Raw genomic sequence first — 21,914 nt, forward strand, 5'->3', positions numbered from 1 at the left:
AGAGTGAGATCCTGTCTCAAAAACAAATACAAACAACAAACAAACAAACAAACAAACTTACCTAATCTTTCACCGATTAATGAATTTATATAAAATATACAACATGGTAAATAACCATTTCTATAGTATTTCTCATGAACAGTTTTGAGAAATTAAATATAGTAACTATTCACAGTGGTTATAAATGTATACTTTTATTCACAATAGTTATGCTTTGAAGATATGTGCCAGAAGCACACGGAGAGGTAAATACTCATCTAGTAACATATCCATAATTCAGTAGAAATCTAAGGATGTTACTGTATTGTTGAAGGTAAAAGCCTAAGCATAGTATGAATTTAGTGATAAACAACAGTCAATATTTCTGAGAAATAGATAAAAAAGTAAAATGTGCACTGTGAAGATTCCTAACATGTAAGTCACATAACCATTATTAAGAAAACCAATGTTAGATTATACAAAGTGAATATATATTCAAAGCGAAGCAGAAGCATGCTGAATCTTTATAGAGCAATTACAGGTTTCAGTTTTTTTTCCATCAAAAAAGAATATGCTACTATTTTTCAAATATTTTCAGAAGTTGTGTTATACAAGAGGCAACTCAAAAAAATTAGCATACTGTGATCTAATCTGTCATTATCATATTACTGTTTTTGCCTCTTAACAGCTTTCTGAAAAACAAAATTTCCCTTATAGCTGAAACTTCCTAAAATATAAAAAATTACAACAGACATAAATCACAAATTCACTAAGTTGTCCCAATTTACACATTTAAGTTTGATGTCTTTATTAAAAAAATTTTCTTCCTTTTACTTATTTTTTAAGAGCAAAAATTAATTACGGACATTTGGACGCCATAAGAAAGGGTTAAAAGGTGAGGGTGACTAATCATTTTTTGAGACCTGGAAAATTAAAGGAAAGAATAAACATTTATCCTGAATTTTGAATATGAACAGCAACATTTAGAGTGGTTTTAAGGAAGTTATTTTTATAGATAGTTCCTAAAGAAGCAGTAACAGTATTAAAATATTAATTTTGCAGGCCAGCGTGGTGGCTCAGGCCTATAAACCCCAGCACTTAGGGAGGCTGAGATGGGTGGATTAACTGAAACCCAAGGAGTTTGAGACAAACACAGCAAAACCCATCTCTATTAAAATAACAAAAATTAACCAGGAGTGGTGGTGCATGCCTGTAATCCCAGCTACTTGGGGAGGCTGAGGCACAAGAATTTCTTAAACCCAAGAGGTGGAGGTTGCAGTGAGCCAAAATCATGCCACCGCACCCCAGGCTGACAGATCGAGACTCTGTCTCTAAAGAAAAAAAAATAAAAATAAAACAAATATTAATTTTGCATTGGCTAATGAATTATGAATCTAGATATGCAGCATCAACAGCTGCTAATGTTACAAAAAGTTAACAATCAGATATTACTGTCTTCTATTGCAAGAACACATTACAAACTAAGGAAGAGTATTGGTGGGAGCATTTAATCTTCTAATTATCATTTTACAGAAAGTATTAGTCCAGTGGAACATGTTAAATTACACTGGGGAGGCATAATCTGAAAAGTTTAGACAGGTGAAATATACAACAAATGATCCAGTTTCTTTGCCAAAAATACTGGAAAAAGAGAAGGGGAGGGGGGGAGAGAGAGGGATGAGGAACCTGCAGATTAAGAGTTAAAAGACCTATCAAGCAATCTCAGTAAGTGGACCTTATTTGGATCCCAATTCAAACTAACAAACTATAAAACAAATGAACAAATACTACGGCATTTTTGAGATAACTGGAAATTTGAACTCTAAATATTTTGATATTAAGAAATTATTGATATTTATTAGATATGAGAATGTGATGGTTTCTTCAGGGATACATATTTAAAATCGTAAATGACATCTGAGATGTGCTTCAAAATAATATGAAAGGAAGCAAACAAGAGTATGGACAAAACACATGGGGGTTCATTATATTATTCTGACACTGTATGTTTAAATTTATTGTAATAACAAAATGGGGAAGGCAGCGAAGGAGAGTGCAAGGTCGTTCTTACTTCAGGATGCTTTAACAGTTGAGGGCTGGTTATGAGATGTTTAACTGAACTTCACTTTTTGGTTATTTTGAAGTAGAAATTTCAGAACTCCTTAGGATTCCCTGACACTCCCTACCTTGTCCCCACTCCCTCCCACACAAGTAAACCAACTGTAGAGATGATCTAAATGACTGTTGCTGATTTAGAATTTAGATCTATCTAATAACAATCCACTACCCATGAATGTAAAAATCAGTAGACAATTTTTCAAAGGAAAAAGAGTTTAATTGAATGAATATACTATGATTAGATTCTGCTGTGACACTAAACTCAAACTATCAGGGGTTTAAATAAAAGAAGTTTATTTTTCTCTGATGTAAATAAAAACCCGAGGAACAAATTGAGATTTGGCATGTTGGTTTCAAAATTAAATATTATTCTAACTGTGTTGCTTTCAATAACCTCAATATCCACCATCATATTGATCCTTCTACTGGCAAGAAGAAACAACACTTTCCAAAAGTCAAAACATACCACAGCTCAAAACCCAATGACTGAGCTTTGTCAAACTATCACAAGAAGGCTAAAACAGTTAGTCTTAATACATTGTAGGTAATGTCCCCATGTGTCCAGCCATAAATCTGATTTAAAAAGCTATGGGGTGGGCATGGTGGTTTAAAAAAGAGAAGAATGGTTTGATTTTAAAAAGTTTGATTCAGTACAGCTAGAACTTATATATCGGACAAACAGAAAACAACAAATACTTTCTTAGCATTTTATTAATAATATATACAACATTTGCAGTGAAAATTATTGTAAATATCTGCAGATAATGTTTTTAAAGAGCCAGAATACTGATGGCATTTACTTTAATTTTTAGACTTTCCCATAGGTAGGCACCATAATTATACCCCACTTAACAGATGTTTGCTTACAGATATGTAAGCTGTCAGAAAAGGACAGACAAGAGATTCAAAATCAGGCCATCTAGCTTCACTGTATCATTCATTCATCTACCACCTAGTATGCAGTTACAAAACCACTAGAATAAAACAATTGACATGCATTGAATTCAGAAACAAGAGACTCAAAATGAGAGAGACAAAGGGATTCTCCATGACATCAGGGAAATGAAATCTTAAGGCCACAGTTGAAAAGCTGGCCTACAGTGTAAATAGTCCAAATTGAAGCAGGTGATAAAATTCCTGAAGAGATTTTTCTAAAGACAATGAAACTGACAGATTACCAGAGGTGTCTAAAATATGATGGGCCCAGGCACAGTGTCTCATGCCAGTAATCCCAGCACTCTGGGAGGCCGAGGTGGGCAGATCACTTGAGGTCAGGAGTTCAAGACCAGCCCAGCCAACATGGCAAAACCCCATCTTTACTAAAAACACAAAAATTAGCTCAGTATGGTGGTGGATACCTGTAATTCCAACTACTTGGGAGGCTGAGGAGGAGAATTGCTTGAATCTGGGAGGCAGAGATGGCAGTGAGCTGATATCGTGTCACTGCACTCCAGCCTGGGTGACAGAGCGAGACTCTGTGTCAAAAAGAAAAAAGGGAAAAAGAACCTGACAGGAAATTTAGGCAACTGGAAAAGACTTTAGAGTTGACGTAATGACAAGTATATAGAAAAATAAGCAAACAGAAAAACCGAGACAAATAGTAACTAGAAAAATGATGAGAAGAAAACAAAAAATAATCATGTAGTATACAACATGGTTCATCTGTGAAAAGCATTTGCATAGTCATAATAATGCAGACACTAAAAATGATCTTCAAGATTACCATACTATTAACATATATTAATAGAACTGGGAAACAGAAAATGGGCATGTGAAGTGAGAGACAGTGAGAGCTAAATCCTATTGTCTATAACATTAAGTTGATAGATATGACCTACAAATGACAAAAAAAAAGTGCATTATATTACCTAAAGATATGGAGGTGATAAGAACAATCAAAAGCCATGAAATAAGTTATCCGCAGTGTGGGCAACAGGCTGGGGAAAAGGGTGGATATTATTTTCCCGGGGGTTCAGGGACAAGTGTATAGAATTATTTGTGAATCTAAGTACATGTGTAAATAATAAAAGTAAAAAAATTAACAAAAGGTAAAGAAACTCAATAGCTGGCCTGAGATCGGTGGCTCATGCCTGACAGGAAGGGGGAGCGGGAAAGAGGGGCTCTCATTTAAGGAAAGGTGTTTCCCAGTTCTATTAATATATGTTAATAGTATGGTAATCCCAGCACTTTGGGAGGCCAAGGCAGATGGATCACGAGGTCAGGAGTTTGAGACCATCCCAGTCAACATGGTGAAACCCCATCTCTACTAAAAATACAAAAATTAGCCATGCATGGTGGCGAGCACCTGTAGTCCCAGGTACATGGGAGGCTGAGGCAAGAAAATTGCTTGAACCTGGGAGGCAGAGGTTGCAGTGAGCCGAGATCGCGCCATTGCACTCCAGACTGGGTAACAAAAGTGAAACTCCGTCTCAAAAAAAAAAGAAATAAAGAAAGAAAGAAACTCAATAGTTAATATCTTCATTAATTTGGGGAGGGGGAAAGAGGGGCTCTCATTTAAGGAAAGGTGTAAGAACACTCTACTGACACCATGCTACAGTTTTATGAACACAAAAATCATTTCACAATCCTGTAAGTTACTTAACTTCCCCCCAAAAAGGATCTAAGAAATACAAAGTACCAGATAAATGCGGGATCTATTAGTAAATCTGGTTATTGAAAAGCACAAAAAAGATGATCCTGTTTACATGGTATGAAGTATACAAATGTATACATAAAGAAATAATGCTCAAAACAACTGAAATGGTGGGTTTCTTTGGTAGAATTTAGGATAAACTTTACATTTCTGCAGATACTGCTTCAATTTTAGATAAAATGAATCATTTTCAAAAAATGATAAATCTCTTTTTTTAGGAGGAAGACAGTAAAAAGGTAACTGCTACTTGCTGAATAAATTACATGAAAAAAAAAAACTCATCAATATGGCCCTGATCGTTCGTGATCTCTTCATTAAAAACTCAAGTTATCAAAGGACTTTTTTCTTTCAAAAACAGTCAACAATTGAAGTATCCCTCTCTTGCCACAGTGTGTCACTCTTACTATACAAATATTTTTGAATTTCCATAGGACGGGGGAAACTATTTAAAAGCAGATTTAATTTTCAAATTATTAATCCTCACTTGCCAAAAGGCAGCCCTGGAGACAGAGTCCTCAGCTTATTCATTATTACAAATACCTGGCAGCACCTACAAAGTACTCAAAATGCACATGTAATTTTTGAGTACAAACTTACCAAACTTATACAAATTAAAACAAATCTTGAATATAGTAATCTTATAAACAAATTCACTGATACCACCTTATCCAGAAGGAAGAAATATGATTACCATGCTTTCAGTGGCCAATTTAGGCATGCATTTTACAAAAACCACCAGTTAAAGCAAAAGGCTGGGTGCAATGGCACAAGCCTGTAATCCCAGCACTTGGGGAGGCTGAGGCGGGTGGATCACCTGAGGTCAGCAGTTCCGGCTCAGCCCAACCAACATGTTGAAACTCTGTCTCTACTAAAAATACAAGTATTAGCCAGGTGTGGTGGCAGAAGCCTGTAATCTCAGCTACTAGGGAGGCTGATGCAGGAGAATTGCTTGAACCTGGGAGGCGGAGGTTGCAGTGAGCCAAGATTTCGCCATTGCACACCGGCCTAAGTGACAAAAGCAAAATTCCGTCTCAAAAAAAAACCAACAACAAAACAAAAAACAAACAACCCAACAACAACAACAACAACAACAAACAAACAAAAAAGAAAATCAGCAGTCTTGCAGATGAGAGTAACACAATGAGTAGCATAGTGTTTGACGTGGACTAAACCTGAGTGCTTAACAGCCAAGAAAAACCAGATCTACACTGATTTAAATGTTAACGAAGTAGATGCATATATGAAAGTTTTCATGTTGAGTTACTGATGCATGTTGCATTGGTCAGCATAAAAGCATTACTACTCTGATTAACATATAAAGATGCAACATAGTAATATTTTTCACAGACATACTAATATCCCCTACCCTACTGTGTGCAAGGCTAGACAAAAATCCAGTAAGTGGCTGGTGAAATTATGGCATCTAATGTGTGAAATTTGGCAATAAAAATTCTAATTTTACCACAATAACAGTACAAGTTTTGAAACTAATGGCATTTTTAGCTTGCTATATTTCTGAAGCCTAATAATAATCAAAATAATTATTATTGATTTAATAATGAGATTTTCTCACAATGGGCACCTACATTACTATTATGCAGAAAAACTAGAAATAAAATGGAAAAAATTCATTTCCAACAAGTTTGTTCCTTCCAGAGTTTTCTCATGTGTTATTTAGTATAGATAGATTCTCATGTGTTATTTTGTACAGCTAGATTTCTCCCCTATTTTTACTTCTTGTGGCTAACCTGTATTACTCATAATTGAGTTTACCTAAATATTAAAAAAAAATAGAAAAAATTATGAAGAAAAATTTAAAAACAATATTTAAATTTTGACTCAGGAAAAAAAAAATGACTGTAAAGCTGCAAGCATAAATATCCCCTTAGGTAATGTACTTAAAAAAAAAAGTCAAATTTTCCTCCTGTAAGATGGGAGTGACTAAAATATCTCAAGAGTATTTTAATTTCAAGAAGTGTAATTATCTGACAAATAAGTCATAATAATATAAAATAGTAGTAACCTCTAGATTTAAAATTACTATAATTAAATTACCAAATAGGTGATATAAGTATATTATACTTACTTATATATCATATCTATTACACTTACATTACATTATATGTCTTCTACCTTGAAAACAATCAATGATCTACAACTTTTCAAGTGTTGTTTTAAAAGGCACAACTAACATAATTTTCACATTTCAATTACTTTTATAAGACCATGAAATACTAATTACATTTAATCATTTAATAATTACCAATGTTAAAGAAACCTCAATTTTAATAAAAATTACTATTTTATATATGTATTTTATTCATGATCTCAAGTATGAATTTTTTGATGAAATATTTATGAATTTTATAGTTTATAAATAGAAATTCCCCAATTCTTAAGACTAAGATTAAACAATAATTTCAAGAAAGAGCTATTCATTAGCAGGCTGTTCTTAATATATTTAATACGTTGTAATTCTCATTGAAATATGACTGAGCAATAAAATTAAAACTTCCAACTAATTCTGATAGAAATTTCTAAATATGGCAGCTATCAAAACAAAACAATTTTTTTTTGCTTTTGTTTCCTTTTGAAGTTGTTTAGAGGTACATTATCAAACCTCACTGATTAACAGGGAAGAAGCAAATTATATAGCTTTTAACCAAAATATGCCTAATGTTGACTTTTGTTTTGATAATTTTATTAAGATATTAAAACTGCTCTAGGGTAGGATTTTAGCTAAAAAAAAAAAAAAAGTACCCTCTAAGTAAGTCACATTTAAAATTCTAAAGGTTTTTAAAGTAGAAGCTCGAAGTTCTAAGCAAATTAAAATTGAAAGCATATTATATATTTACTTGCTAATTTACAATATGAATTTGAAAAAGCTCATTCACCTACTTTGCTAAGGACAGCAAAGCACTGTATTCACTGAACTATAGTAGAAAGTTTACTTTTCGGATACCTTTAGACTGTTACATAAAATATTTCATATTTGGATGGATGGTTAGAACAAACAAGAAAGGGGCAACTTTATGTTCAACTTTTAGAAAGGGGCAAGATGTTAGGAGGTTTCACTAAGTAATGCCTAATCTCCTAATTCATGTCAAGACTAATTTAAACTCTTCTGATTAATTAGTAGGGGAGATATGCTTTCTACATGTTAAGTTGCTGAATTTTTTTTTTAAACATCTGGCACATATACCTGGTAAAATTGTATAATTTACTTTACTATAAGATATTCGGGCAAGTAGTTACAGTGACTACACAAACTAGTGGAGATAATTGCATATCTTATTAAATTAGAATCCCAACAAGCCTGAGCAACCCAACTCTGCAATAACACAGGAGACCATTAAAGATTAAAAGAAAGAAAAATAGGAAGAAAAGAAGAACAAGAAAGCCCTTCAGCAAATACTTTAACAAATAAATCACTCAGGCAAAGCCAAACAAGTTTTGAAAGGGCCTGCTTTGACAGATGTTCTCTGGAAAAGCAAAGGCTTCAGGCAAAATGAATGGTTTTATTATTTTTTAAAGCTATGGAACATTATTAATGTTGTTTCTGTATTTTTCAAATATTTTAATTAAAAAATGCATTTATAACCACTGTTGAGGGACTCTCCCCTACCGCCACTTCAAGACACTTATCAAGGTATTTAATGCTCATTTAGATTTGCTGCAAGTATAAAATTAATCACAAAAGCAACTTTGCTCCCTAACTTAGGGAATAAAACTTGCTAAAAAATTTTATAAAGCATCAAGGGTCACTGCATCTTTTAAAGCTGTTAAAAATCATCCATATTGCTTTTACAACAGGGCCTATATAAAATTCCTGCTATAAAAGCCCACGTAAGAGTTGAAGCAAAATTTAAGAGTTCTTATATTTATCTGTATGAATAAGATTTGATGACTGTTGGCATTCATAAAACTCAAAATGCAGGTATTCTGGAGAAAACCTATTTACAGAACATCAAATTCCAGAAAATGATCATGCAAAGTGTACTTACCAGTGCTTATGCCTTCCCTTCACCTAACGCTTGAATTCTAGGCTTCCAGAAATTTTTCTATCTTTCCACTTAAAAATGCTGCAGCCTGCTACACTCCATAAAATGGCCGCGTTGTTTAACCAAGAAAAACATGTTAGAGATTGAGCTGTCACTTTTAGAAGAAAAAAAGAAAATAAACAATTGCTTCTTTTGTGCTGAAGCATAAAATACTTAGGCTGGCATTTTGAATCATGGAGCTCCCCTGGCCGTTGCTATTGCTCTTCTAGTAGTTGTAGTAAAATTTCTGCCACATTCTTGCTTTCTGCATGGTGTCTCAGCAGTAACAGATCAGAACAGGCTAGCAAACAACTCCTTCCTAAATGTAAGCTCTAATTTCTTCTTCTGAAGTGAAATGAACCAAGTTTCTATGCAAAAGAATGAGTGACAGTACTCCCAGCCAATCAGCTTGGGTTTTTTCAGGAAAATCACCCCTTAATTCATTCAAAATTAGGTCATATGACACTATTTGAAATACAATTGGCTTACAATGAAAGTAATGTTTGACTTTACACAGGATAAGGCCACCCATCTATGCTTCCCTGGGCTAAAGACAACTTGACTATAACCGGTACTGTGAATTAAATACATACACACATACAGGGGGAAAAAGAATAAAACCTTACCAGAGCTTCCCAACTATTAAAGGGCCGGAGTTCTGTTATCTTCTGAGCCTTTTTCTGAGAACATTGAGGAATCAAAGTAAGTTCACCAATTGAAGCATCTTGAAGGAAGTGAAGAATTTTACCTTTATACCCATCCTCCATCACTTCTTCACCACTACTATAGTCCTCATCTAGTGAACTACCGACATCAGAACCTGAATCATATTCAGAGTCTTCAACAACTCTCTTTGGATTAAATACATTTTTTTTACGTTTCTTGTTAAAGCCATTTTGTGCTTTCATTGAAAATTTCTGTTTTAGTTTTGTTTTAGTTGGATTTTTAGGATAATTTTGACTTCTTGAAGAAACTTCTTTTCCATTTGGAACCTCACTTTGTGATGCATATTGCATATCTGTTAACAAAACACAAAAGCAGAAACTAAATTACAAATACATAAATATAAAGGTAGACTTTAAATAAAAACTTAAAACATTCACCTATTCCTTTTGAACACAGAAGAATTCAACCACAATTTATTGTTAAATATTGATACACTTTAAAAAGAAATACTGATGTAGGATTTGAGGTTAAAAATAAGTTTCAAAAGCAGGTGTTTTTAAAGTGAATTAAATGTAAATTTTTATTTTCCGACAAAGGCCCTGAGAACATAAATGACAGCTGCATATCCATATGATGTCCCATATATTCCTAGCAGCCCCACTCACTATGCCAATGCTGAAGAATGTAGCAAAAATGATGCTTACCCTACTATAAAGCTTACTAATGAAAAGTATGTATGTTTCAACTATCCATAATTTTCCAATACTATCTTCAGTATTCTAAGTTTCATTGTTACTTAAAAAATTATTCAAATACAGTATTATCAAAAAGCCACATTCCTTATCATTGACTAATCTATCAGTTTACAGAATTCTAAGATGCCTGTAAATGAAGGTACACCATTATTTTATGTACCAGTGAGAAAACATGCACCAATTAATCTATAATACTTTATTCAGAATGTTTTACTTACTCAGAAAGCTATTAGACTTACACAGATTCATACCTTTATTTTTGTGCATTTATAAAAAAAATAAGCAAAATAAATTGGCTAAAGTATTCCTCAAGTTTTTTGACATTCGTAACATGGCTTTTCTCACCCATTTTTCAAACTCAGATTTGGTAGCTTTCTTTTGGCCACAGAATGTAATTTTCTGTGCCATCAAGAGTTTTGGTAGTATAGCCTTTCTTTAAAAACAATTTATTTTAAAAAATCAAATCCAAAACACCTAAAGCTATCATGCTGGGCTTTTAAAGCTGGCTTTGCAATTATGAAGAGCTAGTCTACTTGATTCTTCCTTAGGTACGTTACTAAACATGTATGACTCAACTCTTCCTTACCACTTCTCCTCTATCATTTGGATCCTAGAATTAAGAGTGTTCCAAAATGGGTTCATGCCTATCATACCCTTAAGTTTCTGATGCTAGTGCTTTTAAAATCTGTGCAAGTATAGGCTAAGACATCTACATTACAGTAATGACATGATATTACCAATCACAAGATCCATCCTGACGGTTGTTAGAAAGTTTCTTTTACACTTAATAAAACATGGCAGTTTAAAAGTAGCCTTGACTATCAAAAAAGACTGAACAAATAGAAAAAGGTATTTATTGTTTTGTTTTACACCATGATAAAGAACAGACAGGTCAAAACATTTAGAAATTGGCTGTTAGAATGTTTTTACATCATTACTTCTAGTATCTTTTGCAATCCCATCCTCTGATTAACAGCTAATAGGTGCTCTTATACCATTTTCTCATAAACTAAAATGCAGCATATAATGAGAATTATGTCGTTTCTGCGGCACAGAATAATTACCTTGGTCTTCTGCGAACACTTTTAAAGATTCTAAAGCTTCTGTGTACATCCATTCATGTTCCTTGAGCACTTCTCTTAGTTCCTAGAAATAAGTCATTTATCTTTTTGTTAAAAATCTCAAATTAGCAACTGGCAGAAAAGGTCTATGCTCTTTTAAAAGTAAGTTAATCACCTGAAAACAGAGAATTCATATCTGATTATTTTGCACTTGTTCTTATGCTGCTTTACACACGCTGTGTAATTTCACCTCCACAAATACACAATAGTCTTTAAAGGAAAGAAAACTTGGCTTTTTTTTTTTTTTTTGCATTTCTAACTCTCACTATGAAGTACTGTGAACACTAGAAGATCAAGAAATGCTTGCTCAATTAAAAATGAAATTTCAATATGCAGCTGGTTTAAGTTTCAACATAGGTAAAGAACCAGTATGGCAACAAGATTGTGCATTTAGCTCATCAGAATTTAGTAGATGTACTATCTGAGCATACATACTCAAATAAATCAAGGCAAGTATAAATGTACTCTACATGTTAAAAAAATATGTGCTGCTTCTATATACAAAATCATGGGATTAAACAGAGGCTCTTTTAGCAACAATATGCGTGGCATGAGTCTTTAAAGACCCTGAAAATATTCTTACTATTTGGGAAGTAGAAGAAAAAGCTTATGAACTAGTAAGACACTGAAATGTAGTATTTTAAAAATTCTTATAAAAAATTTCAAGGATGAGAGTATGAAAAATAACTAAGCAGTTACTTGATGGGGGCAGGGTTACAGATGACTTTCTACATGACTTATATTTTATAAATGAGTTCACAATTTTTATTATCTTTTTTAAATGACTTAGGGATACAGCATAGACACTGTAATGAGTAAACAAGGTAAATAACATAATTAAATAGTATAAAAATACTTTATAACACTGATAAAAGGAGAACATTTAATTACAAGAATGCAAAACTCACTCTAAGCTTTTGTATGGTTGAACGCTAACACTACTTTGTGATAAAAACACTTATTACACACTGATTAAATTTTCATACATGACTACTCACCTGTTTATCAAAATTGGGAAACTCCTTTTGCAATTTCAATACAATACTTTCCTGCTTTTCCCAATTACTGCTAGATTCTGCAGACTCATTTGATTCTTCTCCCTAATGGGGAGAAAAAAAGAACCAATTTAAGAGATATCAATAACAATGGTCTTAAGGCAATTATATTTGTATTTTGACTTGATCTGAAAATTTTCACAATCAGAAGAATCCAAAATGTTTCTGTTTCTGTGAACATTGACAAATTTATGTCTTTAAGGATAAAAAATATTGCTGACTTAAGATCACTGAAAGACCCTGATTGCATATCCAAAAACTCAAACTTTATTCTCAGTGCTTTCCTTAAAATGAGATAAATCAGTTAAACAACTAGAATGATCCTCAAATTAACTCAATATAATCAAGTATATTGATGGCTTCTCTAAGACAATGGTAAATTTTAAAAGGATACAAATATCTCTTCTATGTTCACTATTATACCCACCTATAAATCTCAAATTCTGAAAAGAGTTTACTTTTACTTCACTCTTGATTCAGAGAAGGGCTTAAATATTAATTGCTCAATCACAACATAAAACTGAAACAATGATAAAAGGAATTTAAGTGGAACTAAATAATACACAAACCAAACAGATTAATATGAGAATTGTGGGTATACATAGTCTCACTTTTCTTTCCTCTCTGTCACTTAACTTCACTTTAACAAACTGCTTAAAGTCCATATTTAAGCAAAAAGAAAAGACTCCTTGTGTTAATGCAGAGGAAAAATTCTAGTCAATCAAAAAGCATTTATCTACTCTGCTTAGAACTGTACAACATGCTATACAAAACAGATGTAGAAATATACAGTCTTTTAGTTCTTCAACCTCCTTTACTATCCAACAACTATATTGCTATTTTTGTCTTTGAATACCTTAGATAGAAACAACTAAGTTCTGATACCTCCTCCGCACAATGGAATAAAATAAAGTTTCATAAAACAGAGACCAATAAAATGCTATGGATATCTGAACTAAAGAAGAAAACTGCATAATAGTAAGTTAGTGCTTCATAATAAGTTAGTAAGTGGTCCACTTGGGCTAAAGTGCAGAGAATGTGGATAGGCTGCAAGGACGAAGAATTAAACCAGAGCTAAACACGGCATATAGCCTAAGGTTAGTCTTTTTTCAGAAGCAACAGGATTTTGAGCAGGGAAATAATAAAATACATTGGTGAAACACATCTGGAGAAAACATTTCAAAATCCTCAGAAATTGATACTGACATCTTTACAGCCCAGGCACACTGAAATTCTAAGAACAGTATTTTATTTTTATTTTTTGGAACAGTATTTTAAAGTTCACACATGGCCAACAACCAGCTGAGGAGGGAACAGATCCAAGTGTCTAACTCTAAACCACTGTTTTTTCACTACTGTTTCGAAAACTTCAGTTGGTTATTTTTTAATATATCAAAAATGTGCACCAATGGACAAACAGATAAATAAACACATACAATGGAATACTAAGTCATAGAAAAGAATCAAGTACTGATACATACTACAACATGAATGAACCATTGTAGTATATTTGAAAGCATTATGCTAAGTAAGAGGCAAATAAAAAAGAACGAAATAATGTCCTTCACAGCAATACAGATATAGTTGGAAACTATTATCCCAAGCAAGGTAACGTGAAGTCAGAAAATCAAATACCACATTTCTTATGTATAAACTGAAGCTAAACATTGGGTTCACATGTTCATAAAAATGAGAACAGACACTGGGGAACACAAGAGAGTGAAGGGAGGATGTTGGGGAAGGGTTGAGGAAACCTACCTATTGAGTACTATGCTTACTATCTGGGTGACAGATTCATCCATACTTCAAACTTCAGCATCACGCAATATACCCTTGTAAAAAAATTACACACAAACCCCGATTCTAACATGAAAGTTGAAAAAAGAAAAAAAAAAGCAAACACATTCCTCTGAAATTAAAGAGAGGCTAGACATAAAAGGTTACATATTATATAATTCCACTTATATAAAATATTCAGAATAGGTAAATCCAGAGACACAGAAGGCAGACTGATGATTGCCAGGGGTTAGCGGAGGAGGGAATTGGGAGAAACTGCTTGATAGGTATAGCTTGCTATTATGAGGTGATGACAGTGTTTGGAACTAGACAGGAATGATGGTATACAACATTGTGAATATACTAAATGGCATTAAATAGTTCACTCTAAAATGATTAATTTTATGCTATGTGAATTTCACCTTAATTAAAAAATAGATAAAATATTTAGAAAACAGTAAACAGCTCTTGGGAAATATACGATAGCACAATATTTAGTAGATGGTGTGCCTAACACGTGCTGTTTGCTCTTGGGTTCCACACTTCCCCTAGGTCTGCTAATCCCTGATTGACTGAATATACTCATGTGGTCCAGTAGGCTACATGGACACTTTACAAAAGCTAGTTGACAAAGTTTGGGCCCACATCTGTCTCAGCATACCCAAGGATTATGATTCAACCCAGTGCTTATTTTTCCATCTCCAGAATCAGAGTTGGAGCAGACATATTTGGCACTGGCCGAAATCCCATATTCTATTAGTTCCCTGACCCATGATGCATGGACTACTATAATAGGAAACACCAAATCCAAGTCCCTAGAATTTTCTGTGTCAATCAAAACAACACTAATAAGCAATTACTACAGTCCTAAAGGAACTGCAGATATGATACCACCATCCCATCCCAATGTAAAATGCCTCCTTTGCCTATGCAAAAGGAAGATGAGTCTTGCAGAATTATTTAAGAGTATATAAACAATCGAACTCCAACTACAGCTGTTTGACAGGATGTGGTATTTTTGCTGGAGCAAATCAATATGGCTATGCAATTATCAATCAAGTACTTGCTTTTCCCTCGTTTCCCAATTAGGTCAAACAGAAGCAATCCATTTTTATTTTGGCAGGTTTAATGATATGCCCTTAGTCTTTCTTCAGAGTTACAGTAACTCTCCTGGTTCTCTCTCACAATACAATACTCACAGACTTAGGTGGTTTTGCATTGTCCAGAGAGTATCACTTGATCCACTATACTGAAGATGTTGACAGGTAGTGGGTATTTTGAATGGTACTGGTCAGATATGTACATGCAGGGTGAGGGAATAACCATCCTCACTCTGAGGACCACCACTTTTATGGGAGTGTAGTCTGGAGCACGTTGGAAACTCCACTCTTAAGAAAAGAAAGGGTGCACCTATCTGCCTCTTTAGACTGTTTGGACATAGGGAGCACTTTGCACACTGGAGGCAAGATATATTTCATTAGGGTATATACTGCTTTGATTCATTTTATAAAATACCTCTTACGATTGTCAGTTATGGCTGGGCATGGTGGCTCACGCCTGTAAACCCAACACTTTGGGAGGCCGAGGTGGGCAGATCACGAGGTCAGGAGTTTGAGAACAGCCTGGCCAACGCACTGAAACCCCATCTCTACTAAAAATACAAAAAACTAGCTGGGTGTGGTGGCAGGCTACTGTGATCCCAGCTACTGAGGAGCGTGAGGCAGGAGAATCGCTTGAACCCGGGAGGCAGAGGTTGCGGAGAGCAAAGATCATGCCATTGCACTCCAGGCTGGGCAACTAATATCTCAAAAACAAAAAAAAAAAGATTGTTGGTTATGAATGGGGCCCAGGTTAAGAGAGGGCTTTGTACCAGGTCCAGAGTGCAATACAAGGTACTCTGTCACTTGGGTTTCATGACCAGCAGATGCAATGATTTTCATATAATCTATCTGTCATAGGTAAGGATATCATATCAAGTCTCTGGCAAGCCCCAGCGGGAAAATCATTGCAGAGAGTGTAAAGAAAGGCCAGCATGTCCTCTTCTATTGACCAGAATCAGTTCTGCTGTGACATACACATTTCCAAAAATTACTGCACTATACAAAATTGGTAAAAAATCATAGCCTTTAGGAAAAAAACTGCATTAGAGATACAACGTCAAAAAACATCAGTAACACATAAAAAGAGAAAGTAATCTAATAAAAATGATACCATAACTTTACACACACTAGATAGTTCATATATAAATACTACAATAAATATGAGCTGAAGTTTGCTTGTGGACATTGGAAGGGTTACAGCTTATGAGTTATTGTGAATTGGTAGAAAATGGTTATCTGAAAATGAATGGAAATTTGTAATGCCAGATCCAGAAGGTTGTAGCTCACTGTCCTTGCTATGTCTGCTGTAGTGACTTAAAACATAAAGAATAAAATTTCTTTTGCATTGCCGGCCTCCTCCTTTTACACCAATGCTGCCTGTACAGTTCCAAATTCATCTGGATGCCATATAAGACTATTCTACTATCTTCAGCAGTAAGGCCATTATCTTCAAGGCAGTCCAACTATTTTCACAGCATTTAAAACATCTGATCACTTGTATTACACTGTCATGGCATACACAGACTTCTGACTTTCATCATCACTGTCATCATCATCTTCTGCATCCATACAGCCATCAGCGGCAAGGTGCTGAATGTTTTCTGCAGTTAGATCAACAGGATAGGACCCTAGAAGCTTTTCAGTATCCTCATTTTTGACTGCTTCAGATCCAAACTGTTTTCTCAGATTAACATAGCTTGTTTTAAACTATTAAAATTTCTCTGAAGAATCAAATTCTTCAAAATAGAGAATCAAGTCAAAGACAATTTTCAGCCACACATAACACAAACATTCTTGTTATATTACTCCAGGCTTCAACAATGACATTGCAATGTTAAACCTCTTCCAACATTCTATAACCTCTTCTGGATCCCTGCCTTAGATAACATCATTAACATCTTAAATATTCACTTTAATAAGCTATAATCATTGCTATCACACCTTTAAAAAGGGGCTATTATCAGAGAGGTGGTTTTTGGAGGCAAAAGGAAGAATATGACATAGATTGAATTCTGCTTTTGTAGAGAGTAAACTTGATATACTGTAAGAATTTTTTAATTTTTTTTTTAATGTTTTGGAACATTCATCCTCTTTAACAGGAAAGGACTAAGTAAAAATATAAATGCAAATGTGGGCAGTCATCCATACATTTTTTCTATACCTGACATGAACCTCAAAGGCCGACTTTAACAATTTCTTTTAAAAGGTTCACAGTTTGGTGAGTGATATTATTGGCTTCAGTTTCACATCTCCATTTGGCACTGATGCCAAATATTACAGTTATATTAACTTTAAGAGTCTTGAATCCTAGAGCAATTTTCTGCTTTTCATATTTGGGTTATTCAAGGCATGCATTCATAATAGATATTTGTTTAATCAAAACCAAGAGTTTAATACATGCACAGCTTCTTTCTTCAATTTACTTCTGTATCACTGCTGAAAAATTCTTTTGCAGCTCTCTTATCTACACTAATGAAACTGCAGCACTGTTTGAAATCATTAAAGCAACCACTACCAGCACTAAAAGGAGCCACTCATGCAGGGTACAGTGATTTCCATTCTAGGTCTGTGTATACAATGACAAAGATCTATATGAGAAAGACTGTTCCTTAGTATTTCAACCTTTGATCTTGAATCCAAGTATTTGACAATCTGTCCTTTTCCTCTATCTCTTTATGCCTTGTTCTTATTGACTTTGCAGCACTTGAACCTGGTCCAGCCATACATACACTTTTATTTTTGTGGCATTATCTTTGACGGTCCATAATGTGGACCGTCAAAGATATCTGTTGCTTGGGATACTGTACATTCTTATTTCTTTCCAAATGTTTTCTTGTTTCGAGCTTCTCCTTAATACTTAAAACATTCCCTCTGCATGCACTGCGTAGCATTTTTGAACCAGAATGCTTAGACAGGTTTGGGATATTGAATGAGTGCTTTTTTCAAATAGAAAAGATCACAAATGTTGAAGAATAGCACATTGCCACCTAATAGGATAATATACATGGTAAAAAGAGGCAGCCAGTAGATACTGGAAGTGTGTGTGTGTTTTATGTATTCCTACGTGGCTTGGTTCTGTTGGAAACAACTTTGTATGATCACCTATTATTTCTCATGGACAAAACTGCAGAAAAACACATGCAAATTTTGGATTATGCTCAAATTGTTCTCTAATGTATTGACATTGAAATGAATTCACATTTTAAAAATGGAACTGATTTATTTTTGTGAAAGTTATTGACTAGATAATAAATCCTGATAAAAGCAGAATGCTTTTGACCTGATAGCCTGGGCACAGTGGCTCACGCTTGTAATCCAAGCACTTTGGGAGGCTGAGGTGGGTGGATCACTTGGAGTCAGGAGTTTGAGACCAGCCTGGCTAACATGGTGAAACTGTTTCTACCAAAAACACAAAAATTAGCTGGGTGTGGTGGTGCACACCTGTAATCCTAGCTACTTGGGAAGCTGAGGCAGGAGAATCGCTTGAACCTGGGAGGCAGAGGTTGCAGTGAGCCTAGATAATGCCTGGGAAACAGGGTGAGACTCTGTCTCGAAAACAACAACAACAAAATTCTGTCTGACCTGACAAAGAGGAAAGAAATCCTTAAACTTCATTTGAGACAGGTCTCACTGTGTCACCCAGGCAGAAGTGTGACATAATTATGGCTCATTGCAGCCTTGATCTTCTGGCCTCAAGTAATCCTCCCTTCTCAACCACCTGAGTAGTTGAGATTACAGCTGCATGTAAGCATGACCAGCTAATTTGAAAAAAAAAAAAAAAATTTTTTTTTTTTTTTTTTGCAGAGACGGGAGTCCTACTATGTTGCTTAGGCTGGTCTTGAACTCCTGGGCTCAAGCAATCCTCCTGCCTCAACCTCCCAAGGTGCTGGGATTATAGGTGTAAGCTACTGCACCCAGCCTAAACTGGCTTGGCTTTACAAAGGATTTGCATAATTGTTAGAACTAGTCAAGTGAACAACTGTTATAATATAAACCCATCTCAGAAAGTAGCCCTATGTAAAACTTTGGGCAGTAGATCTTGTCCATTTTGTGTACAAAGAGATGGCCAGAGGTAGAGATCAGCAATATATCATGGACAGAGACTAAGGAGAACAAGACTGAAAGACCAGGAGGTCTGGAAAAGAGGCATATTGTTGAACATCTCAAAATAGAAATTATTCTAATGGCCAGACGTGGTGGCTCACGCAATCTCAGCACTTTGGGATGCTGAGGTGGGTGGTTCATTTGGGGTCAGGAGTTCAAGACCAGCCTGGCCAACATGCCTGTCTCTACAAAAAAAAAGAAAAGGAAAAAAAAAAAAAGCTGGGTGTGGTGGTGCACACGTGTAATCCCAGCTACTTCAGAGGCTGAGGCACGAGAATTGCTTGAACCTGAGAGATGGAGGTTGCAGTGAGCCAAGATCACACCACTGTACTCCAGCCTGCCCAAGAGTAAGACTCTTTCTCAAAACAAAACAAAACAAAATAAAAAGTTATCCTGAGAATAGAATACAAGGATAATGGTGTTCATGTGAATGTTTAGCCAAGGGTGCACACACTGCAGAGACAATTTTTAAGCATCAGGTATACAAGATTATCCATTTTGTGAACACCAGTTAAGTCCATAGCCGCTTGAATCCTTGCTCAATAGGCCCATTTACAAATGGCCCTGGCAACTAGGTTTGAGTCTGTGCTCGCAGATCAACAAGATAAGACTTTCTTCACCAAGATTAATCTGACTATTGGTATAGTCAGCGCTCAACCTGGAAGGAACAGAGGCCAACGATGAGTCTCCATTATAGTACCATTTCTTGGGAGATTAACTCAACTGTCTGGTGGCAAGATGATTACACTTTCATGCTTTCATGATTCATCATGAAAGATACATAATAGATAATCTACTCTATAAATTTGCCTTCCCTATTCAACTGCTTCTGGAAACATCACTGTTGTAAGTTAATTATGTCCCCTCCAAATTCAAATGTTGAAGTCCTAATGGCCAGTACCTCAGAATGTGACCTTAGTAGAGACAGGGTTATTAGTGCAATACTCAAGTTAAAATGAGGTCATTAGAGTGGGACCTATTCTGACTGTTGTCCATATAAAAAAAAGGGAAATTTGAAGATGAACATGCACACAGTTCAGAGAACACAATTTAACAAAGAGGGCAGAGATAAGCAATTAATACTGGATAAATTTAAAAGAAAGCAAAGACAGTCTCAGAATATACGCAAGCATAAATTTTCTTGCTTTCTGGCGAAAGAAAAGAATGATTGATTTAGACAAATTTTCAGGTCTGATATCCACAGACACAAAATAGCCTGTGTTTAAGCAGGCTTCATACTAGATAAATTAAAAAGCAAAAACAGTCACAAATTAGATGTAGACAAAAATTCCCTTAGTTGTGAAAGAGAGGAATTCATTTAGGTGGATTTTCAAGTCTAATATCCACAAACTCAACATATTCCATCCTTAAGCAGCCAATTTTGATACTGTAATTCAAATATAAACTTACATGATCCAGTCTTGTCTTTTTTATAGATTGATCATCATTAAATTCATCTTCCTCATATGGCTCTGAAGAAGAAGATAATTTTCTTTTCCTGGGCCCACCACCTTTTAAAGCAGAGCAGCATACTCAAACTTTGCACAGCAATAGCAAAAATCAATTTAATGTAAAACAAAGGCAAAAATGTATTATAATGAATACTAGACAGTTCTCTTGATATCAGGCCCAGTGTTTGCTGTTCGACATGACTGAACTGAAAAAAAGGAAACATTCTTTGTAGTCTTTCAGAAGTAGAAATCATTATAATACTATATTCATAAACCATTATGTTATTTAATCTAAAAATATACATCTCTAAATTCCTGAGTAATTCTACAGAGCAACATTATGAGGGAGGGGTTCTTCCCAGTGGCTGAGTGTTGAGCAGTGAAATAAAATTGACCCCCACCAAGTGTAAATTATCTGAATATCATCACAGACACCAATAATTTCTATGTCTACTATGTACGAGGCTTTGCACAAGGTCTTTTATAAACTATTGTTTCATTTACTTTACACAAAGGAACCTACAAAGTAGGTAACATTTTTATTTTACAAATGAGGAGGATGGAGATACAGAGGGTTTCAGCAACAAATGCTCTTAATGTAAAAGCAAGAGAATATAAGAGTACAGTAGTAACTTGAAACCTGCATACCGTGATGGGAAGAAAACAAACTTGAGCTACATAAGCTACTTATGTACAATTGTATACATTTTGTATACATTTATTTCTTAAAATACTTTTGCTTTCAGAAACAAATTTGTCAGACATATTGCTGTGCAATATAAGCACCTGTTAAGATTACAAAGGTTTAAGATTTCAGCATTAATTTATCGGAGCCCTAACTATGCAACTGAAATAAATAAGTCAGCTTAAAAATTTCATTAACATGGCTATTACAAAATAAAATGGAATGTTATTAACATTTCAAAGCACAATATTCATGTCTGTACAAATACTAACCAAAATATTCTAAATGTAATATTTTAAGTCTAAAAAAAAAGCTTCAAACCAGATAATTTTGCCACATCATCTAGACATGCTGAATTCTTTCCTAAAAAGAACAGAAAAGAAGCCAGGTGCAGAGCTCATTCCTGTAATC

The 21,914-nt window shown here is 34.7% G+C and overlaps 1 protein-coding gene across 3 annotated transcripts in view; it reads right to left on the reverse strand.

The window, feature by feature from the left end:
* The window catches only part of SMARCAD1 (SNF2 related chromatin remodeling ATPase with DExD box 1), an 83,320-nt gene that overhangs the window by 28,682 nt on the left and 32,724 nt on the right, over positions 1-21,914 (reverse strand). For 2 of the 3 annotated variants that reach the window (XM_008992970.4, XM_002745583.7), the window contains exons 6-9: positions 20,778-20,878; positions 12,331-12,432; positions 11,276-11,357; positions 9,417-9,808 (exon numbers count right to left, since the gene is read on the reverse strand). In XM_008992970.4, the coding sequence (XP_008991218.1) occupies positions 9,417-9,808; positions 11,276-11,357; positions 12,331-12,432; positions 20,778-20,878 (677 nt within the window). Of the gene's footprint in view, positions 1-8,754; positions 9,118-9,416; positions 9,809-11,275; positions 11,358-12,330; positions 12,433-20,777; positions 20,879-21,914 lie in introns of those variants that run through there. The other variant, XM_078366823.1, reaches the window with a different exon arrangement.

This window comes from Callithrix jacchus, chromosome 3, assembly GCF_049354715.1.
Source record: "Callithrix jacchus isolate 240 chromosome 3, calJac240_pri, whole genome shotgun sequence".
NCBI classification, from domain to species: domain Eukaryota; kingdom Metazoa; phylum Chordata; class Mammalia; order Primates; family Cebidae; genus Callithrix; species Callithrix jacchus.